Raw genomic sequence first — 17,505 nt, forward strand, 5'->3', positions numbered from 1 at the left:
ACAAAAATATAGAATTGCAAAAATTTAATCTAAATACCAAAATGAAAAAGAAAAAAAATGGAAAATGAATTGAGAGGATATGTTGCTCTATTTCCTGAGGTGACAACAACTCTCGAGTAAACTCTTTGGTCAACTAGATCATCCTTAATCTGATCTTGCGGGAGGATAACTGCCTCTTGACCAATATTCCATCCATGGAAGAGGTCAAGGGGGTTGTTTTTATATGAATGCAGCTAGAGCTTTAGGTCAAAACAAATTTGGGGGACACTTTTACCAATGTTTTTGGGATGTTATTAAACAGGAAGTCTTTGATGCCACTTTGCAGTTTTTTAGGGAAGGGTGGATTCATCCAGGCTTAAACTCTAATGCCATCATTCTGATTCACAAGTTCCCTCAAGTAAACAATATCGAGTATATCAAGCGAATAGCTTTGGCAAACTTCCAATTCATGATAATTACAAAGATTCTTGCCTCTAGAATTTCTTCCATTGCCTCAAAGATCATATCCTCGCAGCAAAGAGGATTCATCACGGGAAGACAAATCTCATACTGCATTGCGCTAACATTTGAAGTGATCAACATGTTAAGACAAATCTCATCTTCTCCTTGAAGTGACGTCTCCTCTCAACTCTTCTTCTTCTCCATTCCGCTACCATTAAAATTCATGAAGCAAATGATTCTATTGATGAACAAGATCCAAGGCCTACAATCTCCAATGGAGCTACATCAGATCTAGACTCGGACGGGACTGCTCTCCAAGTCTTAATGCCTCGTCCCTTTATTCCTTTTCCTCCTCTTTTTCCTGAAAACATGGTAAGGCAAATAAGGAGTATTATCTTACAAACCTTTTGGGTTGTACTTAGGTTTGTGGGAAAGTTGGGTCCTACGCGAGTAGTTTCTTAACTTCTGAGTCTAATGTCGAGTTCCTCAAGATTTTCCAATTTTTTCATGAGGACAGTCCTGATGTTATGATTGTTGAGTCTTGCTCGAAGGGAAAATGTGTTATTATACATGCCTCTCTAGGTGAAACCTATTTCATGTATATGTACTCTACTCTCTTCTCAATCCTTCATTTTGTTGTCCCCTTCGACAAGTTCGAGGTTGATGTTTTGAAGGAGTTGAATGTTGCTCCTACCCAATTGTATCTTAATTCCTTGGTGACCATTTATGCCCTTAGGGTTTTGTGCGACTTGTTTTTCATAATCCTCACTGCTCCCAAGTTCCTTCATTATTACATTGTGAAGGAAAATAAAAAGGTAATGTGGTCATCGGTCCTTATACCACCTCTTATAAGGATTTTAAGGGTCACTTTTTTTGAGAGGGTCCTAGAATCGGGTTGCTACAAATTTACTTTACTCTGTAAGGGAAAACTCAATTTCCTTTCTACTGGACTTCATCACCTATGAAGTTCATTAAAAAAACTTGTCGTCTACTTGTATGATTTAGACCAAGAGGACATGGTTGTCCTTCACAAGTTTCCTAGGGGCCTTTAAGGAAAACCTTGGTGGATCTCTTTTTTTCCTAGACTCTAGATTCGGAATTCAATTGTGAGTTTTTTGTTTATTCGGCTTTTTTCTTCCTTTTTTTCTTTTGCCTTTTCTCTAACTCTGCCTCTTTTTGGTTTCAATGATAATGAATAAGTTTGACTATCAATCCATGAAGAGGGCTAAAGATGAGAAGGTTGAGAAGGATAAGGTCGATAAGGCTCAGGCAACGTAAGACAAGGGGAAGCGTCAAGCCACTCCCCAAGATGATTGGGTTTTGACTTCAGGTCCATGATCATGGAGGTAAGAGCGACCTCTAGAGTCAGGTCTCAGATTCAAACTGAAACTGAGGAGAACCTCTCCATGAAGTCGCGAAGTGACTCCCCTTCGTCCTGCCGAATGAGTGCGACTACAATCAAGTGGTGTTCTTCTCGTCGTGTATTGGGCTCTGAAACACACAATAAGCATCACTAAAGAATCTATACAGTTCCTTGATAGATGAGTGTACTAGTGGATCAATACGCCCTTTAGGGTTGTTGGGAATACTTAACACATGATGGTGTCATTATTCATGAACAGATTCATCTGTATGACAAATGTCTCTACATGCCCATCTGAGTTCGAGAGTCCATCATACCGATCTATTGTCAGCATCTTTCATCCAGGTGGTAGTTATGCTTCCATGATTTTCTCCATGAAGAGGTAAAATCAATTCTCTAGTATTTGGAATTTCTGAGTGACTGGAAAAGTTCCTTTGGGTATTACTCCCTAAGGACGATGTTCTCCTTCTGAAGATTCTCCATCTCTTAGGCATTTTGTAGCTTCAACATGTTTATCTCCCATTGCCAGCCTACGATCAAGGTATGATTGCCAAACTCCTAACACAGGATCTTCACCACAGTGGATGCCAAATGTTTTTATCAAATTTGGCAAGACCTTCTCACAACGGTGTTCCACTATGAGCTCCTCCACAAATAATGGTGGGGTGTACCTACAAAGGCACCCCAATGCTCATGTTAGAGGCGTAGAGGTAGGCAAATATCAATATGTAGGTTGAAATCAAAATGGTTTACTTGAACCGTGATGGTCCCCTTATATAGAGGTAAGATTTGATTATATGATCTTAATTTCCCTTCTAAGATAATGTAAATAGGGAAAAATATTATCTTATTCTATCTTTCCTCTAATAATAGATAGTTTTCGATATTATAGATTTATCTTTGTTTTTCAACTAGAAGATAAAGTTTCCCTTCTTCCTTATTTAAATCGGTTGGATACTCTAGGTCTGAGTAGATTACTTGATCGGCCACCGAGTATGAATGTTTGTCGAGTCTGAGTGGTACAAAACTTATTTATATGATGAGAATATACATAAATAAAAATCTAACAAATCTAACTATGTAGTAAATTAATAATGAACCTAGAATATCTTTTGTATCCCTGTGATAGAAATCCACTAACGGACCGTCTTAAAAATAGGTAAAGGATAAAAAGAGGAACTTGATCCTAATCATAACCTTCCGATAGAACCAAAGTTATCAAAAGAAAGTGTGGCCCTAATAGCAATCTATCAATAGAATCAACACTATAAAGTTTTTTAACCTAAGAACAAAAAGGGAAGCTCTCACAATAGATAAACACTCAATTTGATTAATCTAAATATTCTACCTTGGAAACTTACAAGAGGTTCCTATTTATAGGCTAAGCATAGCAACCGTTGATGCACATGTGGTGAATTCCCACTAGCACTTCTACTAGGCCTTAATTACCTACTAATAATTATTTCACACTAAGCTTTTTATTTTCAGCCAAAATTTACTTCCCACTGATCCACTAATTATTATAATGACTTAGGAAGCTCAAAAATACTCAAATCTGACCTAGGAAAGATGAATAGAGATATGAACTTATTCCCTCACAATTAAGCACAAAGATTACATGGGAAATAGGAAAATGGGTCATAAATAACAATAAGAAAATAAAACTAATTAACTCCAGCCCATGAATACTTATCTTGTGAATTTGGGCTTTTGTCATGTTGTTTTTATGTTGGACTCAAATCTTCGTCAACTTATAGAAAAGTGATCCACTTTGAAGTAGTCTCTAATGCGCTGAGTTAAACTTTCTTTGACCTCCATAATTAGGCCTTTGTAAAATTTGTTTCATCCTTTTAGTCTTAGACCTAGTCATGGGACCTCCAATATCACACAAAGTGTCTTTGAGTTGGCTTGTTGGATCCCCATCACTTGCTACTCCTATGAATGAAGACAACTTCTAGGGTGGGAGACCCTCCTATGTCTCGTATTGTGCAAAAGAATCATAGGTCGTTGGATATATTCATTTTTAAATGAGTGGCTCAAAACTAAAGACAGAAACCTATTGGGAGTGTTGTGTGAGACCGGTGAAAAATAATTACAAAATCCACGGGGAGTATAAAGCAACAAAAGTGTTTGTGTAATGTACTCCACTCAATCTAAACGGTCAATTAAACAGCGTTAAGAGGTGTTTTGAAAGTTACTTGTTTCCACTTTTATTTCCTAATCTCACTCCTCAACAAGTCATAGGCCCCACTACCGTTTCCCTTATTTGCCTTCGAAATTATTATATTCTGCCATTGTTGTTTGGCATGTCTATGCTCCGTTATATTTGATGAAGAGAAATGTAGGCTAGCAATTTTTTTTGTGATTATTTGTAAGTTTTGATGTGTTCTTTCAAAAACTAAGGTTGATTAGTCTGTCGATTATGATTTTTAATTGTGTGAAATTTTTCATATGGGACCACCGTATATAATGGAGTTTGATTTGTATTATCAAATTAAAAGTCAATTGTGGTGGTGAATAATAAAATTAGAATTGAATGAAATTGTTCATTTCCATTGGTTAATCAGTTGTAAATTTTAATTTTTTTCACTGAACAATTTTAATCCGCTATAGTGTGATAGCAAACACCAGAATGTAAGATTTTATTTGAGGGAACACCAGAATGTAAGATGGAGTAATTTTGCAGATTGTTGTAAATTAGCTGTTGTAAAAACACATTTCCATAAAATAATATTGGTGCAAACAGTTAGAATGGCTTACGTGAATAGTTTGACCAATTATATAAGAAGCCTCTCCTTTGTAGGACTCTCGAGGAGGATATATATTTAGAGAACAGAAATTACTTAACGCACTTAATTATTTTCTTTGGTGTACCTTAAGATGGATTAAGGATTGTCCAATTGGTAATGTATTTGGGATGCACCAAAGAAAATCCTATGGGCTAAATAATTATCTTAACGGACCAACATGTGTATCTACGAGGCCCATTTCCATGAATTGACTTATTTTAAAACAAATATTTCCTTTGTTGGACTTGATAGGTCCATTTTATTTAGTGAATTGTCAGGTTATCAAATTCAAACTCAGATCGTTCTGGCTAGGTTGACTCATCAACCCGGGAATCAAACTCCCAACTGGTTCGAGTCATTGATTGGATCGAGCGTGCATATAACCCAGTGGAATTCGGGCTGACCCAGGGAGTTTGTTGATTGAACCCGTTACTCGACGAGTTATTGACCCAACTGGGTGGGTCATGCGTATTTGTTCCAAAACAAAAATAGACCAAAAGGAAGTTTGATCCCCTCTCCGACACAACCTTCATCATCAGTGACACCAGTACCATATCCTAGAAGCCGTGAATCCATGTGGTCCTAAAATCGTGACGTGTTTGGCCAGCTTTCTGAAAGCACGAGGGGTTTTAGAATCCGACAACAAAGAGAAAAAAACAAAAGTTTCAGAGAGGGAAAGCAAATAACAGCGGGGTAAAACAGTTGTGTGGAAGGGACTAGAAAGTTGTGAACAGTGGACCAAGTGAAGTGTGTGGAACATTTAAGTTTTGTTTTGAGATGAAACTAGTTTAGTACCTCTGCGGATGCACCAGTAAGCTCCAAAAGAAATGTAGATGTAACTGTGTAGAATTTAGTAAATGAGAAGGAAAATTAATATAATATTATCAGGAAATGTTAAAACTAAAACCTAAGAGAATCTGAAGTAGAAACACAAGACACAACATTAAAGTATTGTAGCAGATACTTTCCCCTAAAACAGGATGGTGTAAATGCATTTTGAGACCTAAGGAGAAAATATTAAAGGAATCTTTTTTTATAAGAATTTTAAAGAGATTTGGTATATTATATAAAATATCAATTTTTATATTAATATTTTAGTTTTTTTAGCTGCAAAATCATTTATCAGAGTTTTATAATCAAGCAATTCTAATACTTCACTTTCAATAGATAAAATAGCTAATTCATTTAATCTATCTTGTAACATTGTTGATTTTATATATGATTTAAGCAATTTTAATTTTAAAAAACTTTTTTCAGCAGTAGCAACTGTTATCGGGATTGTCAATAAAATTTTATATGCAATGTAAACATTTAAAAAAGAATCTAAAGTTTTAATATAACTCAATACTTCTATTAGTGTGCTAATTTATTTTCTTAACACTTCTCTTAGTACTTTCAATTCTGAAAATAAATCAAAACCATCAATATCAGAGTATGCATTAAACCTTAAAAACTCTTCAAGATTAATGCAATATTTTTTCAATTCATCCTCATCTAAAACTTTAATTTTTTTGGAATCAAATAAAAACCAAAAATAGTCTCATATTGTAAAAATTGTTCAAATCGTGTCTCAATAGAATTAATTGATTGATCTAATATGTATAAAAAATACTCAATACAAAAAGATTCTTCAAGTGAATGTGTGATCTCATTACTAATATTTTCATCAAAATGAGGTTTTCTATGAATTTTACGTTTTTCACGAAATTTTGGCTCTATATCCATTTCGATAGCCATTTTTCTATGGATTCTAAAGTCAATGCAAACCCGTTTTCCCTATAATATTTTAAATAAGTTATAAGACCTTCTAAATGATATATAACAACATCTATATGCATATATTTTGATTGTAGAATCTTGCTAATAGAATTGACAGCAAACAAAATATCATACCAAATATTCATTCCTAATAAAAATTCAAAATCTTCAAGTTCATGAGTTGCTAAAGACATGACTTCACTTTTTAATTTAGGATCTTCACAATTTTTTGATAATTCAGTCAAAGCATCTCTTACTTTTGGAGCTTGAAACTTAATAGCTTTGACACTTTCTATTCTACTTTTTCAACGAGTTTGAGATAATGATTTAACAGAAAATTTAGATACATTATCTTGCAAAATTTTCGACCGTTTGGTAGATGAAGCAAACAAAGAATAAATACATTGTAGAACTCCAAAAAAAGAAATAGCTCTAGGAGACGAACTAGTCATATCACATAAAACTAAGTTCAAGTTATGACACCCACATGATGTATAAAATGCTCTAGAATTTATGTCTAATAATCTTTTTTGCACTCCTTGATTTTTACCCTTCATGTTGGAACCATTATCATAACCTTGTCCCCTTATATCATCAATATTAAGGTCATATTTTTTTAAAACATTAACAAGCTCATTAAAAAGACCTTTTTCCTTATGTGTCATCAAATTTTAAAAATTCTAAAAAATACTCCTTGATTTTAATTGGAGATTTAGAAGTATCAACACATCTCAAGATAAGAGTCATTTGCTCTTGATGACTTACATCAGGAGTACAATCAAGAATAACAGAAAAATATTTTGCATCTTTAACTTTCTCTATGATTGACTTTTTCACTTGGAAGGCTATCATTTCTATAAGCTCGTTTTGTATGGTATTACTCAAGAAATGATTACGAGTTTCATTACTTTTTATGCGCCTAACATGTTCTTGCATAATTGGATCAAATTCCGCAAGCATCACAATCAAACTCAAAAAATTACCATTACCTTTTTCATATATCCTTTCATTTGTTCCACGAAAAGCAAGATTATTTTTAGAAAGATATTTGACTATAGCTATAATCCTAAGTAGAACCTTTTCCCAATGTTCCTTTTCTTTGTTAATTTGTTCTTGTATATGCTTATCAATTGTTTGTTTTGTTGTCAATCTCTTTTCTAGTTCAATCCACTTGGTCATATTAATTATATGTTCATGATTTGTTTCATGACTCTTAAGTTTGGAACCAAGATTCTTCCAATCTTTAGTCCCTTCATTTGCTAGTTGACTAACATTTGTTGAACTAAATAACTTACAGCAAAAACAATACACTTTGTCTAAATTTTTAGAATAAACTAATCATTTTCTATCATGTTTTTCTCCATTTGACAGTGTATGTTGATAACATGATGAATAGAAATATCTATTATTTTCATCTTTTGGATATTGAAAATTGTCATGTCTGATAGGACCCTTTTCTATCATTAAATCTCTATAAATTTTCCATCAATATTTTTCCATAGTTCTGGGTCATAAATATTTGTAGGTACTTCACTAGAAGTGTTATTATGCTCAACATTCCCTTCTACTCCTATTTCTAAAATATTTTCTTCTAGTTCTTGATTGAAATTATGACTATTTGTGTTGTCAGTATTATTTATAGGTGGTTGTTCTATCACGTTTTCACCATTGTCAGTATCATCTCTAGGTGGTTGTTCTACACCATTGTCAGTATTATCTATAGGTGGTTGTTCTATAACATTTTCCTCGTTGTCAGTATGATTTATCAATGGTTGTTCTATCACATTTTCACCTATTGAACTTGCTTCTGCGTCATTTTTATGAATAATAACAAATTTATCAAGGGCACCACGTTGAGATTCAATTAGCTTTTCAACTTTTCATTTTTTCTTCAATTTTTCATAATCAAATTCATACTTTATATTTGACATTTTCTTTTGTAAATAATCAAAATAAAAAAGTTAACTAAATATTAAACAAATCTAAATAAACTAAACTCTAAAATAAACTCTAAAATAAATATAGAAAATGATGATCGATAAATAGAACGATAGAACCTGGAATTGGAAACAGACAGAGATTTTGTTGTTTAGATGTTGTGTTAGGTGCAAGGGTGCTACGTGATACATGTTGTATTGCTGCGTACCCAGAGTCATGTCCGTGAAATGAATCATTCCACCAATCCACCGGGATGGAGATGAAAGACTCCGTACGTGGGACGCCGGGATGTATGCGGTTTATAAGCATTCAGAATCCAGACGATGTCAAATCCAGATAGGTTGAGGAGCGGAGACAAAGTTTAATTAATAGACAATAGGTTTCATTCAAGGGAAGAAAAAAATAGATTTTTTTATGAACAAAAGATGAGGAGATGAAAAATCGTGAAGAATGGAGTCTGGAGAGTGAGATACGTTAGTTAGGGAATTGAGATGGGTTAAAGGAAAGTTAATAGAGATTTACTTTTTTGGGATAAATAAAATAATTTAAATGACATTAATTGTAATATTGATTAATTTTTAAAAAGATGATATTGATTGACTAATTTTTAGGAAAGAGAGAGATTTTAAATTATTTTATTTTGGTCAGTTAAAATTTGTTAATAGTTAGTAATAAAAAAATTTTAGGGGCCTAAATTTTCTTTTTGACCTTAGGTTGATGCCTAATTTGCCTTGCATCTTGCACGACCCTGCCCTAAAATAAATATGAACTAAACAACTTATTTAAACACCAATTGTAATCATATACAACAGAGCTCAACATTCAAAGTTGTAAAACCCCCAAAACCCAAAAATAACACATACACACTCCTCGCTACCAGTTCAAGTTTTTAAGTTTTAACACACATGCAACTTATAATTTTAAAAAAGAACATTGTAAGTATAAAATTTTCACACTCCACTTCCACATTCCAGCAACCAAAACTACCACAAAAATTCAAAATCTTTAGCACAAAGCAAATCACGGAGCCACAAGCATACTTGGCATAAAAGGCTAAATTTGCAAGGAAGAAGATGAAAAATAAATGAGAACCAAATCTAATAATATTAGAATATGTAATACATTTTATATAATAAAGCAGTCTAGTTAGCTCATAAGTTCAATGATAGGAGCATCATTTCTAGCAATGTTGCTTTGCACAGACACACTTTTCCATGCCCCTACTCTAATTTCAAAGTTTTAATAAGGATTTTTATAGTATTATATATATATATATATATATATATATATATATATATATATTAATTAAAAGAGAGACACTTAGTGTCTTTATCTATATTTAAAAAAAAAACAGTGATAGTAATTTTTTAGGGGAAATGACAATAGTTATATTTTTTAAAAGTTCACGAAAAAAATAAAATAAAATTATTTATATTAAAGAATAATTTAACAATAAAAAATATACACCAAAAGAGATAATTATTTTTATTAATAATTATAGATTATATTATATTATTCTCTAAAAAATATATATATTATATTCATATTGCATCAATATATTTCTATCTTTTCCAAACAAAACTATTACTACATAAGTTTTTCTAGAGCAAATAGTCAGTTTTTGTCTTTAAATGTGTAATTCGCTGATAAATGAGTCCTTGAAAGATAAAAATACAAAATTTAGTCCCAAAAAGTGTAAAAAGTACCCCAAATATATCCGGCCGTTAACTTTCATCCGTCACCGTTAATAAAATAACCTACGTGACACATAGAAAGAAATTTGTCAATAAAATGATTGTCAACATGGTCATCTCTAATTGCTATAGGAGCATATTTGTCATATAATATTTTTTTTACTTTTCATCTTTTCACTTCGGTGAGAAATACATTTTTTAAAAATGAAAATATAAAATTTAGTTCCTGAAAGTGTAAAAAGTGTAACAAATATATTCAAATGTTAATATTAGATTTGACTAATTATTATAATTTGAAAAAATTTATAATGATTGCAACAATTTTTTTAAACAAACTCGTAAATTAAATTAAGTCTAAAAGAAAAAAGAATACTCATTTAATAAACTATAAATAATTTTTTTATACTCTCATGCTTGATGAAAGGTTCAAGTAAAAAAAAAAATGCTTATGGTAAATCATTATAGTTAAATTAGATCCATGGATAATTTGTAGGGAAAATTGCAATTATAATGACATTTTTAATTTGTAAAAAACATTCACCTCCTTTGAAATGATTTTTTTAAGGTTATGATTTTTTAAATGATCAGTCAATAAAAAATAATTGTGTATGAATTAAAAAAATAATTTAAAAATCAACAAACTTTTATTATTATAATTTATAATTTGATGTAATTGCATATACTAATAAAAATTCATATTTTATTAAGAAAAACAATTAAATAAATAGTATTTGATTAAACATAAAAAATAATTTTTTTATCGTTTTAGAGAAAAAAATTATGTGTTGATAGCATTTATTCAAGAGTTAACAATCAAACAGCTAATTATACGTCTAGGGACAAAAATAACTATTTATCCTTTTTTTATTGCTAACATAAAAATTTAATGAGAAAGATAACCTCTCACATCTTTTTGACTTCTCTATGAAATAAAGTAAAAAAAATAAAAAAAAAATCTCCACAGGGTACATGTGAATTAAATTTTAATGGTAACTAAAATCAAAACATAATATTTTTGGTATACATTAGCTAGGCAAATGTCTATGCTATATGAAGATCCATGCCAAAATGGTGACCACAAGCATGAGCGTATTACTCAATCTATTTAGAAGGGCCTTGTTGGGCAATATTGGAGGTGGCAGTGTTGTTGTGGGTTCCTTAACATCTATTAGGAGTTTCATTCCTTGTGAGCAAAAGCCTCTGCCACATATGAAATAATAGTGCCTTGCCTCTAAAAGCTGGAAAACATCTCTCCCTCCTCTTGTGATATTTTCTATGAAGCCCGTGTCAATACAATTCTCGTAGTTTGTTTTATTCACCTCCAAAACATTATAGATGCGCTTGTCAAAACCAAAATCTATGAGCACAAAGGGAAATTGATTATCAAATAATATTGCAAATACATAAAATATTCATGTATAATCATCAATTACTCCCTCAATTTCATTTCTAGAAATGAAATGGAATGAGTATTAGCTTTGGAGGCACTTACATAGCCAGTCACCCTTGTAGAAGTGTTCATGACTTGCCCACTTTGTGAAGTTAACTTTTGGGGACCAAGTATACCTTCCTCCTCCAACCCTGTGGAGTGTAGGGTCTCTCCCTTCAATTCTGTAGCACCCCATTGTGATGGCAATCAATAAGCATAGGATTATTTTTCTCTTAACTTCCATTCTCAATAGAGTTGTCTTAGGAATGAAAAGCCTCCAATTGTTAAAATGAAACTAGAGGAGCTGCGCACAATTAATGTTCGTATGGGTCGATTAATATAACCAATATCACCTCATTGAAGATTTGGAGCCAGCTTTGGATTTCGGAATGGACAAAAAAGTATTAGGGCAAAAATTTCATGTGGGTCGAGTCATCCTAAAGGTGTGTAGAATATTGAAGCCAAATTGTGTGTTTGTACCGGTTTGGCTAGTGCTTGTTTCAATAACCCTAGCAGATCTTTATTTATTTTAGACTATCATAGGAAAACAGATTTAAATAAAGCTTTAGGTTTGGTAAAAGTTGCAACAATCACACGTGCACTTGCTCACAACTTTCTATGCTCTCAACCAAATATGGCTCATCAATTCTACATTAGTTCAATATATGTTTTGATTTTATGTACAAAAATTCAAATAATAATCCGTCACGATCGACATGTCCCCTTTGAGTGTTTCCTTTTCTATCTCACAATAAAAATATAACATCTCAACAAAAAAAAAAAAACAGAAAAGAGAACATTTCTTTTAAATAGAAACAATTTTTTATATTAATAAAAAAATTAAAAATAACAGCGTATACTTTTTTTGGAAGACAAAAAGAATAAATAAAATAAGACCAAGTCATTTCAATCCTACAAGTTAAGACTCAAGTATTAAGCAAGTTTGCCATCTTGTTTGAACTAGAGCATTCGCAAGCGAATTTCAAAAGTTCAAATCTTGTACCTTAACTAAAAAGAGGTTATAATATAGCTAGTTTAGGGAATACATGAGGGCAAAAAATAATCTCATGTTGATTACGAACTAATAAATTATTTAATTCCAGGTATACTCTTTTTATTTAAATAAGTAATAATTTCACCTTCAGTCAATGTTGTTACAATAATTTATGGCAAACCGAAAAAATTACTGGCTGAGTCACGGACAATGTCGCTTTCTTTAAGACGTTTCGTGGCACTGCCAAAAATTGTGCAAGCAGACTATCAACCACGACGTCTCTAGGATAAAACAGCCCAGATCACTGTATAAGATTCCCACTGCACTGAGGGAACCTTTTCTAGAATTACACCCTCTTGTATGACTTGAAAAGTCACTCTAAAAGGCAACCGAGAAATGTGACTTAAAAAGTCACTCTTAAAACCAACCGAAAAATATGACTTACAAAGTCATTCTTAAAGGCAATCGAAAAAATATGACTTACAAAGTCACTCTTAAAGGCAACCAAAATATTAGAGCAACAGAAAGAAAGAGGGAGAAGTTTGCCGGAAATGCATCGGCTGAAATATGGGAGAGAGAAAGAAAAGTTGAGGAAATGCTTCTCAACTGGGGCAAGGAAAAAAGAAGAAATGAGTTCTCTATATATAGGGAGTGAAACACTATTCTAGTGTTTATTCTGAGCGATGTGGGACTTGAAGTTTTTTTCTTTTTTTTCCAAACTTTCATATGTTCTAACAATCCCCCACTTGAAATTTGAAAAGAAGATTTTCGAGGATTTCATAAAATTGTGCATAAACAAAGGTGTTATACAACTTGAACCTTTGCATAGTGAGTAAGATTCAGATTTTACTAGAGTGACTCGAAGTTTTGAACTCTATCTCCGACATCAAACCACATACAATCTTTTCATAGGTGTATTCTATAAAGCCCGTGCGTTAAAGGCCATGCACGTCTATCCCGGTATAGTGAACGCTCTAGAAATTTTTGCCCAAAATTTCATATGAAGCGGCCTCCACTTCAACATTCACATAGGTGAGTCTATCAAGAGTACTCCTGTAGCCTAGGTACTCCACTCAATGTAGAGCATAGATCTCATTAAGAATTATGATTTTTTTTTTCATAACTCATCCTCTTGTTACTTCAGGAATCATGCTGCTTTCACTTATAACAGCATGTTCATCTCATATCACTTCATAACTTGTTATTACCCATTGAACCTAGTTCTTGGGATCTCCAGTCATATAGGTCGGGTTACCATCATGAATGATCATCGCAGTAAAGGCAATAGTCCCATTCTTTTAGAAGTGTTATGGACTTTCTCTCTAGCTAATCCTTTCGTCAAAGGATCTGCTAAATTATCATCAATGCGTACGTGATCCACTCTAACAGCTCCTGTTGAGAGTAATTCTCTAACAGTGCTGTGCTTACGACGTATCTGTCGTTTCTTACCATTGTAATAACGATTCTCAATTTTTGCAATAGCCGCGGTACTATCACAATGGATCAACACAGCTGGTATCGGTCTTTCCAATAAAGGAATCTCTGCAAGTAAGCTTCTTAGCCAACTTGCTTCCTCACTAGTAGTTGCTAGTGCTATCATCTCAGATTCCATAGTGGACTGAGCTAAGATAGTCTGTTTCTTTGACTTCCAAGAAACAGCCCCACCAGCTATGCTAAATATATAGCCGCTGGTTGCTTTGGAATCATCTGAAAGAGTGTTCCAATCTGCATCGTTGTATCCTTCAAGTACAGCGGGAAACCTTTTATAATGTAATCCAAGATTTATGGTTCTTTTAAGGTACCTCATTACCCTTTCAATAGCGTGCCAGTGCTCCATACTAGGTCTACTGGTAAACCTGCATAATAATCCCACAACATAGGCTATGTCGAGTCTAGTACAATCAGTGGCATACCTAAGGCTGCCAATGATACTTGCGTACTCAGTTTGTCGTATACCTTCACCAGTGTTCCTAAAAAGTTTTACACTTGGATCATATGGTGTACTAGCAGGTTTACAGTCAAAGTAGTCATATTTCTTTAAGATCTTCTCAATGTAGTGAGATTGATCTAGAGAAATTCCCTCTTTTGACCTAGTAATCTTAATACCAAGGATTACACTTGCTTCTCCGAGGTCTTTCATATCAAAGTTGTTACACAACAATGATTTCACATTGTTCACTACATGAATATTTGAACCAAATATGAGAAGGTCATCGACATATACACATATGATAGTGCAAATATTATTTACAGATTTGTAGTAAATGCATTTGTCACTTTCATTCACCTTAAACCCATTCGAGACTATTAAGTTATCAAACTTTTCATGCCACTGCTTAGGTGCTTGTTTTAGGCCATACAAAGATTTATCTAACTTGCATACTTTATCTTCTTGTCCATGAATCACAAACCCTTCAGGTTGTTCCATATAGATTTCCTCTTCCAATTCACCATTTAAGAAAGCAGTTTTAACATCCATTTGGTGTACCACAAGACTGTGAATAGCAGCAAGAGATATTAGCACCCGAATAGATGTTATTCTAGTGACTGGTGAAAAGGTGTCGAAGAAATCCACATTCTCTCTTTGCCTAAAATCCTTGGCTACAAGATGAGCCTTGTATTTATCCACAGTACCATCAGGTTTTAGTTTCTTTTTCAAGATCCATTTATAACCAATTGGTTTGCAACCAGGAGGCAAGTCTACTAAATTCCATGTCTTGTTAGATTCTAAAGAATCCATCTCATCATTAATGGCTTCTTGCCACAAGTCAGCATCCAAAGAAGACAAAGCTTCTTGGAGGTTTGATGGATCCTCCTCTAATGTATAAGCCATATAATCGGGCCCATAATCTTTAGCAATTCTTGCTCTTTTACCTCTTCGAGGCTCTATATCTGGTTTTGGTTGTGCAAGATTTTCACTACAAATAGCAGGAAGATAATTGGATGAAGTACCCCCATTATCCCTTAATTTAAAAGGAAATTTATTTTCATAAAAATCAGCATCATTTGACTCTATGATCACTTTTGCGTTTAGGTCATAAAACCTATACGCTTTGCTATTAATAGCATAACCAATGAACACACATTCATAGGCTCTACTTGCAAGTTTAACCCTCTTAGGATCTGGGATCCTTACATAGGCCAGACATCCCCAAGTTCTCAAATAAGACAAATTTGCTTGTCTTTTCTTTAATATCCCATAGGGAGATGTCTTGCTTTTTGATTTGGGGATTCTATTTAGCACATAACAAACAGTTAACAAAATTTTGCCCCACCAAAAAGATGTTGCACTAGAACTCAACATAGTAGCTACAACTAATTCTGTAAAAGTTCTGTTCTTTCTTTCAGCTTTACCGTTCATTTCAGGTGAATATGGAGCAATCGTTTCATGTATGATTTCATGCAAATTATAAAACTCATTAAACAAACTGGAATCATACTCTGTGCCTCTATCACTTCGAAGTTTCTTAATTTTCTTGTTGAATTGATTTTCAATTTCTGTTACAAATAACTTAAACATGTCAAGCGCTTCACTTTTATTTTTCATAAGATATACATATGTATAATCAGAGTAGTCATCAATAAAAGTGATAAAATATCGTTTTCCATTTCTGGTCAACGTTCCATCAAATTCACATATATCAGAATGTATTAAATCCAATGGCTCAGATTCTTTAACTACGGATTTATGTGATTTCTTAGTTATTTTAGATTGACTGCAAAAAACACATTTTTCAAAGTGATTTGAAGATAACTTTGGAATAAAACTTAAGTTACTCATATTAGATATGCAACGACTATTTATATGACAAAGTCTAGAATGCCAGATATTAAAATCACACAGTATGTAAGCAGAAGGAGAAACTTTATTAATATCAAGATTCAATTTGAACATGCCATCAGTGGCGTACCCTTTCCCTACAAATACCCCATTCTTGGTCAAAGTAAATAAATCTGCACCTATGGTCTGAGTAAACCCAGCCTTGTTTAAAAGAAAACCAGAAACCAGATTCTTTCTCATCTCTGGAGTATGCATCACATCTTTGAGAATTAAAGTCTTTCCAGAGGTAAACTTCAGTTCAACATCTCCAGTTCCAGCAACAGTAGTGGTGTGGGAATCACCCAGCAACACTTTCTTATTTTCAACATTAGTGTATGTTTTAAACATAGCACGATCATAGCAGACATGGCGGGAGGCGCCAGTGTCTACCCACCATCCATCTGATCCTCCAATCATATTGATTTTGGTTATCACAGCTATGTATGGCTCTTGAGTCATGTTAGCCTGGTGAGCACCTGTCATTGAAGGATTTCTGCATTTACGTGCCATATGTCCCGGTTTGCCACAATTGTAGCAGAGGAATGGCTCACCGGGATTATTCTTGGCAGGTGGATGTTGTCTAGCATGTTGGACCCTTGGGGGGTTCTTGTTGCAGTTGGAGGTATTGCTCACATTGCGGTTCTGATTCTTAAAGTTTTTGTCAATAGGCTTCAGAACTACACCTGTGTTCTTCCTTTTAGTGTTGTTGTGAGACACAACCAACACTTCATCTTTTTGATCTTGTCTGCGTGCCTCTTCCTCAATGCGCAGACGTGTGATCAGAGACTCCAAAGAGAATTCTTTGGTCTTGTGTCTGAGAAGGTTTTTGAAATCCTTCCAGCCAGGAGGCAACTTGTCTATGATGACAGCAACCTGAAATTGCTCATCCAATGTCATACCCTCTGATATGACATCATGAGCAATTTTCTGTATCTCATGGGATTGAGACTCTACTGATTTATCATCAGTCATTTGATACTTGAGGTAGCGGCTAACAGCATACTTTTTAGTCCTAGCTTCCTCAGTATCATACTTCTTTTCCAAAGCCAGCCAAACTAATTTGGCAGACTTATATGGGCTATAATAATCATAGAGATCATCAGCTAACCCATTCAGAATGAAATTCTTGCATAGGTAATCATTTTCATTCCAGAGAGCTAATTCCATAGTCATTTTATCCTTCACTTCCTTCTCAGCATCCTCAAGTACAACCGGAATATCAGTGTTCAAAACATAGGCAACTTTTCTCATAGTTAAATAAAACATCATCTTTTGTTGC

General features: G+C 33.5%; 1 protein-coding gene across 1 annotated transcript; it reads right to left on the minus strand.

Annotated features, from left to right (window-relative positions):
• Positions 1-11,029: 11,029 nt before the first annotated feature.
• On the minus strand, positions 11,030-11,656 carry LOC114403238 (lamin-like protein). The gene is made up of 2 exons (XM_028366064.1): positions 11,476-11,656; positions 11,030-11,340 (listed from the first exon to the last, which is right to left on the minus strand). Exons 1-2 carry the CDS (start codon positions 11,654-11,656, stop codon positions 11,030-11,032), a joined length of 492 nt encoding a protein of 163 aa, XP_028221865.1.
• Between the last annotated feature and the right edge of the window lie 5,849 nt (positions 11,657-17,505).

The sequence above is a fragment of the Glycine soja genome, chromosome 20, assembly GCF_004193775.1.
Source record: "Glycine soja cultivar W05 chromosome 20, ASM419377v2, whole genome shotgun sequence".
Lineage (NCBI taxonomy): Eukaryota > Viridiplantae > Streptophyta > Magnoliopsida > Fabales > Fabaceae > Glycine > Glycine soja.

Coding starts and splice junctions, on each gene's coding strand:
- LOC114403238 (XM_028366064.1), bottom strand. CDS start 11,656: ATGGAAGTTAAGAGAAAAATAATCCTATGCTTATTGATTGCCATCACA. Junction 11,341..11,475: donor CTACAAGGGTGACTGGCTAT/GTAAGTGCCTCC, acceptor TTGTGCTCATAG/ATTTTGGTTTTGACAAGCGC.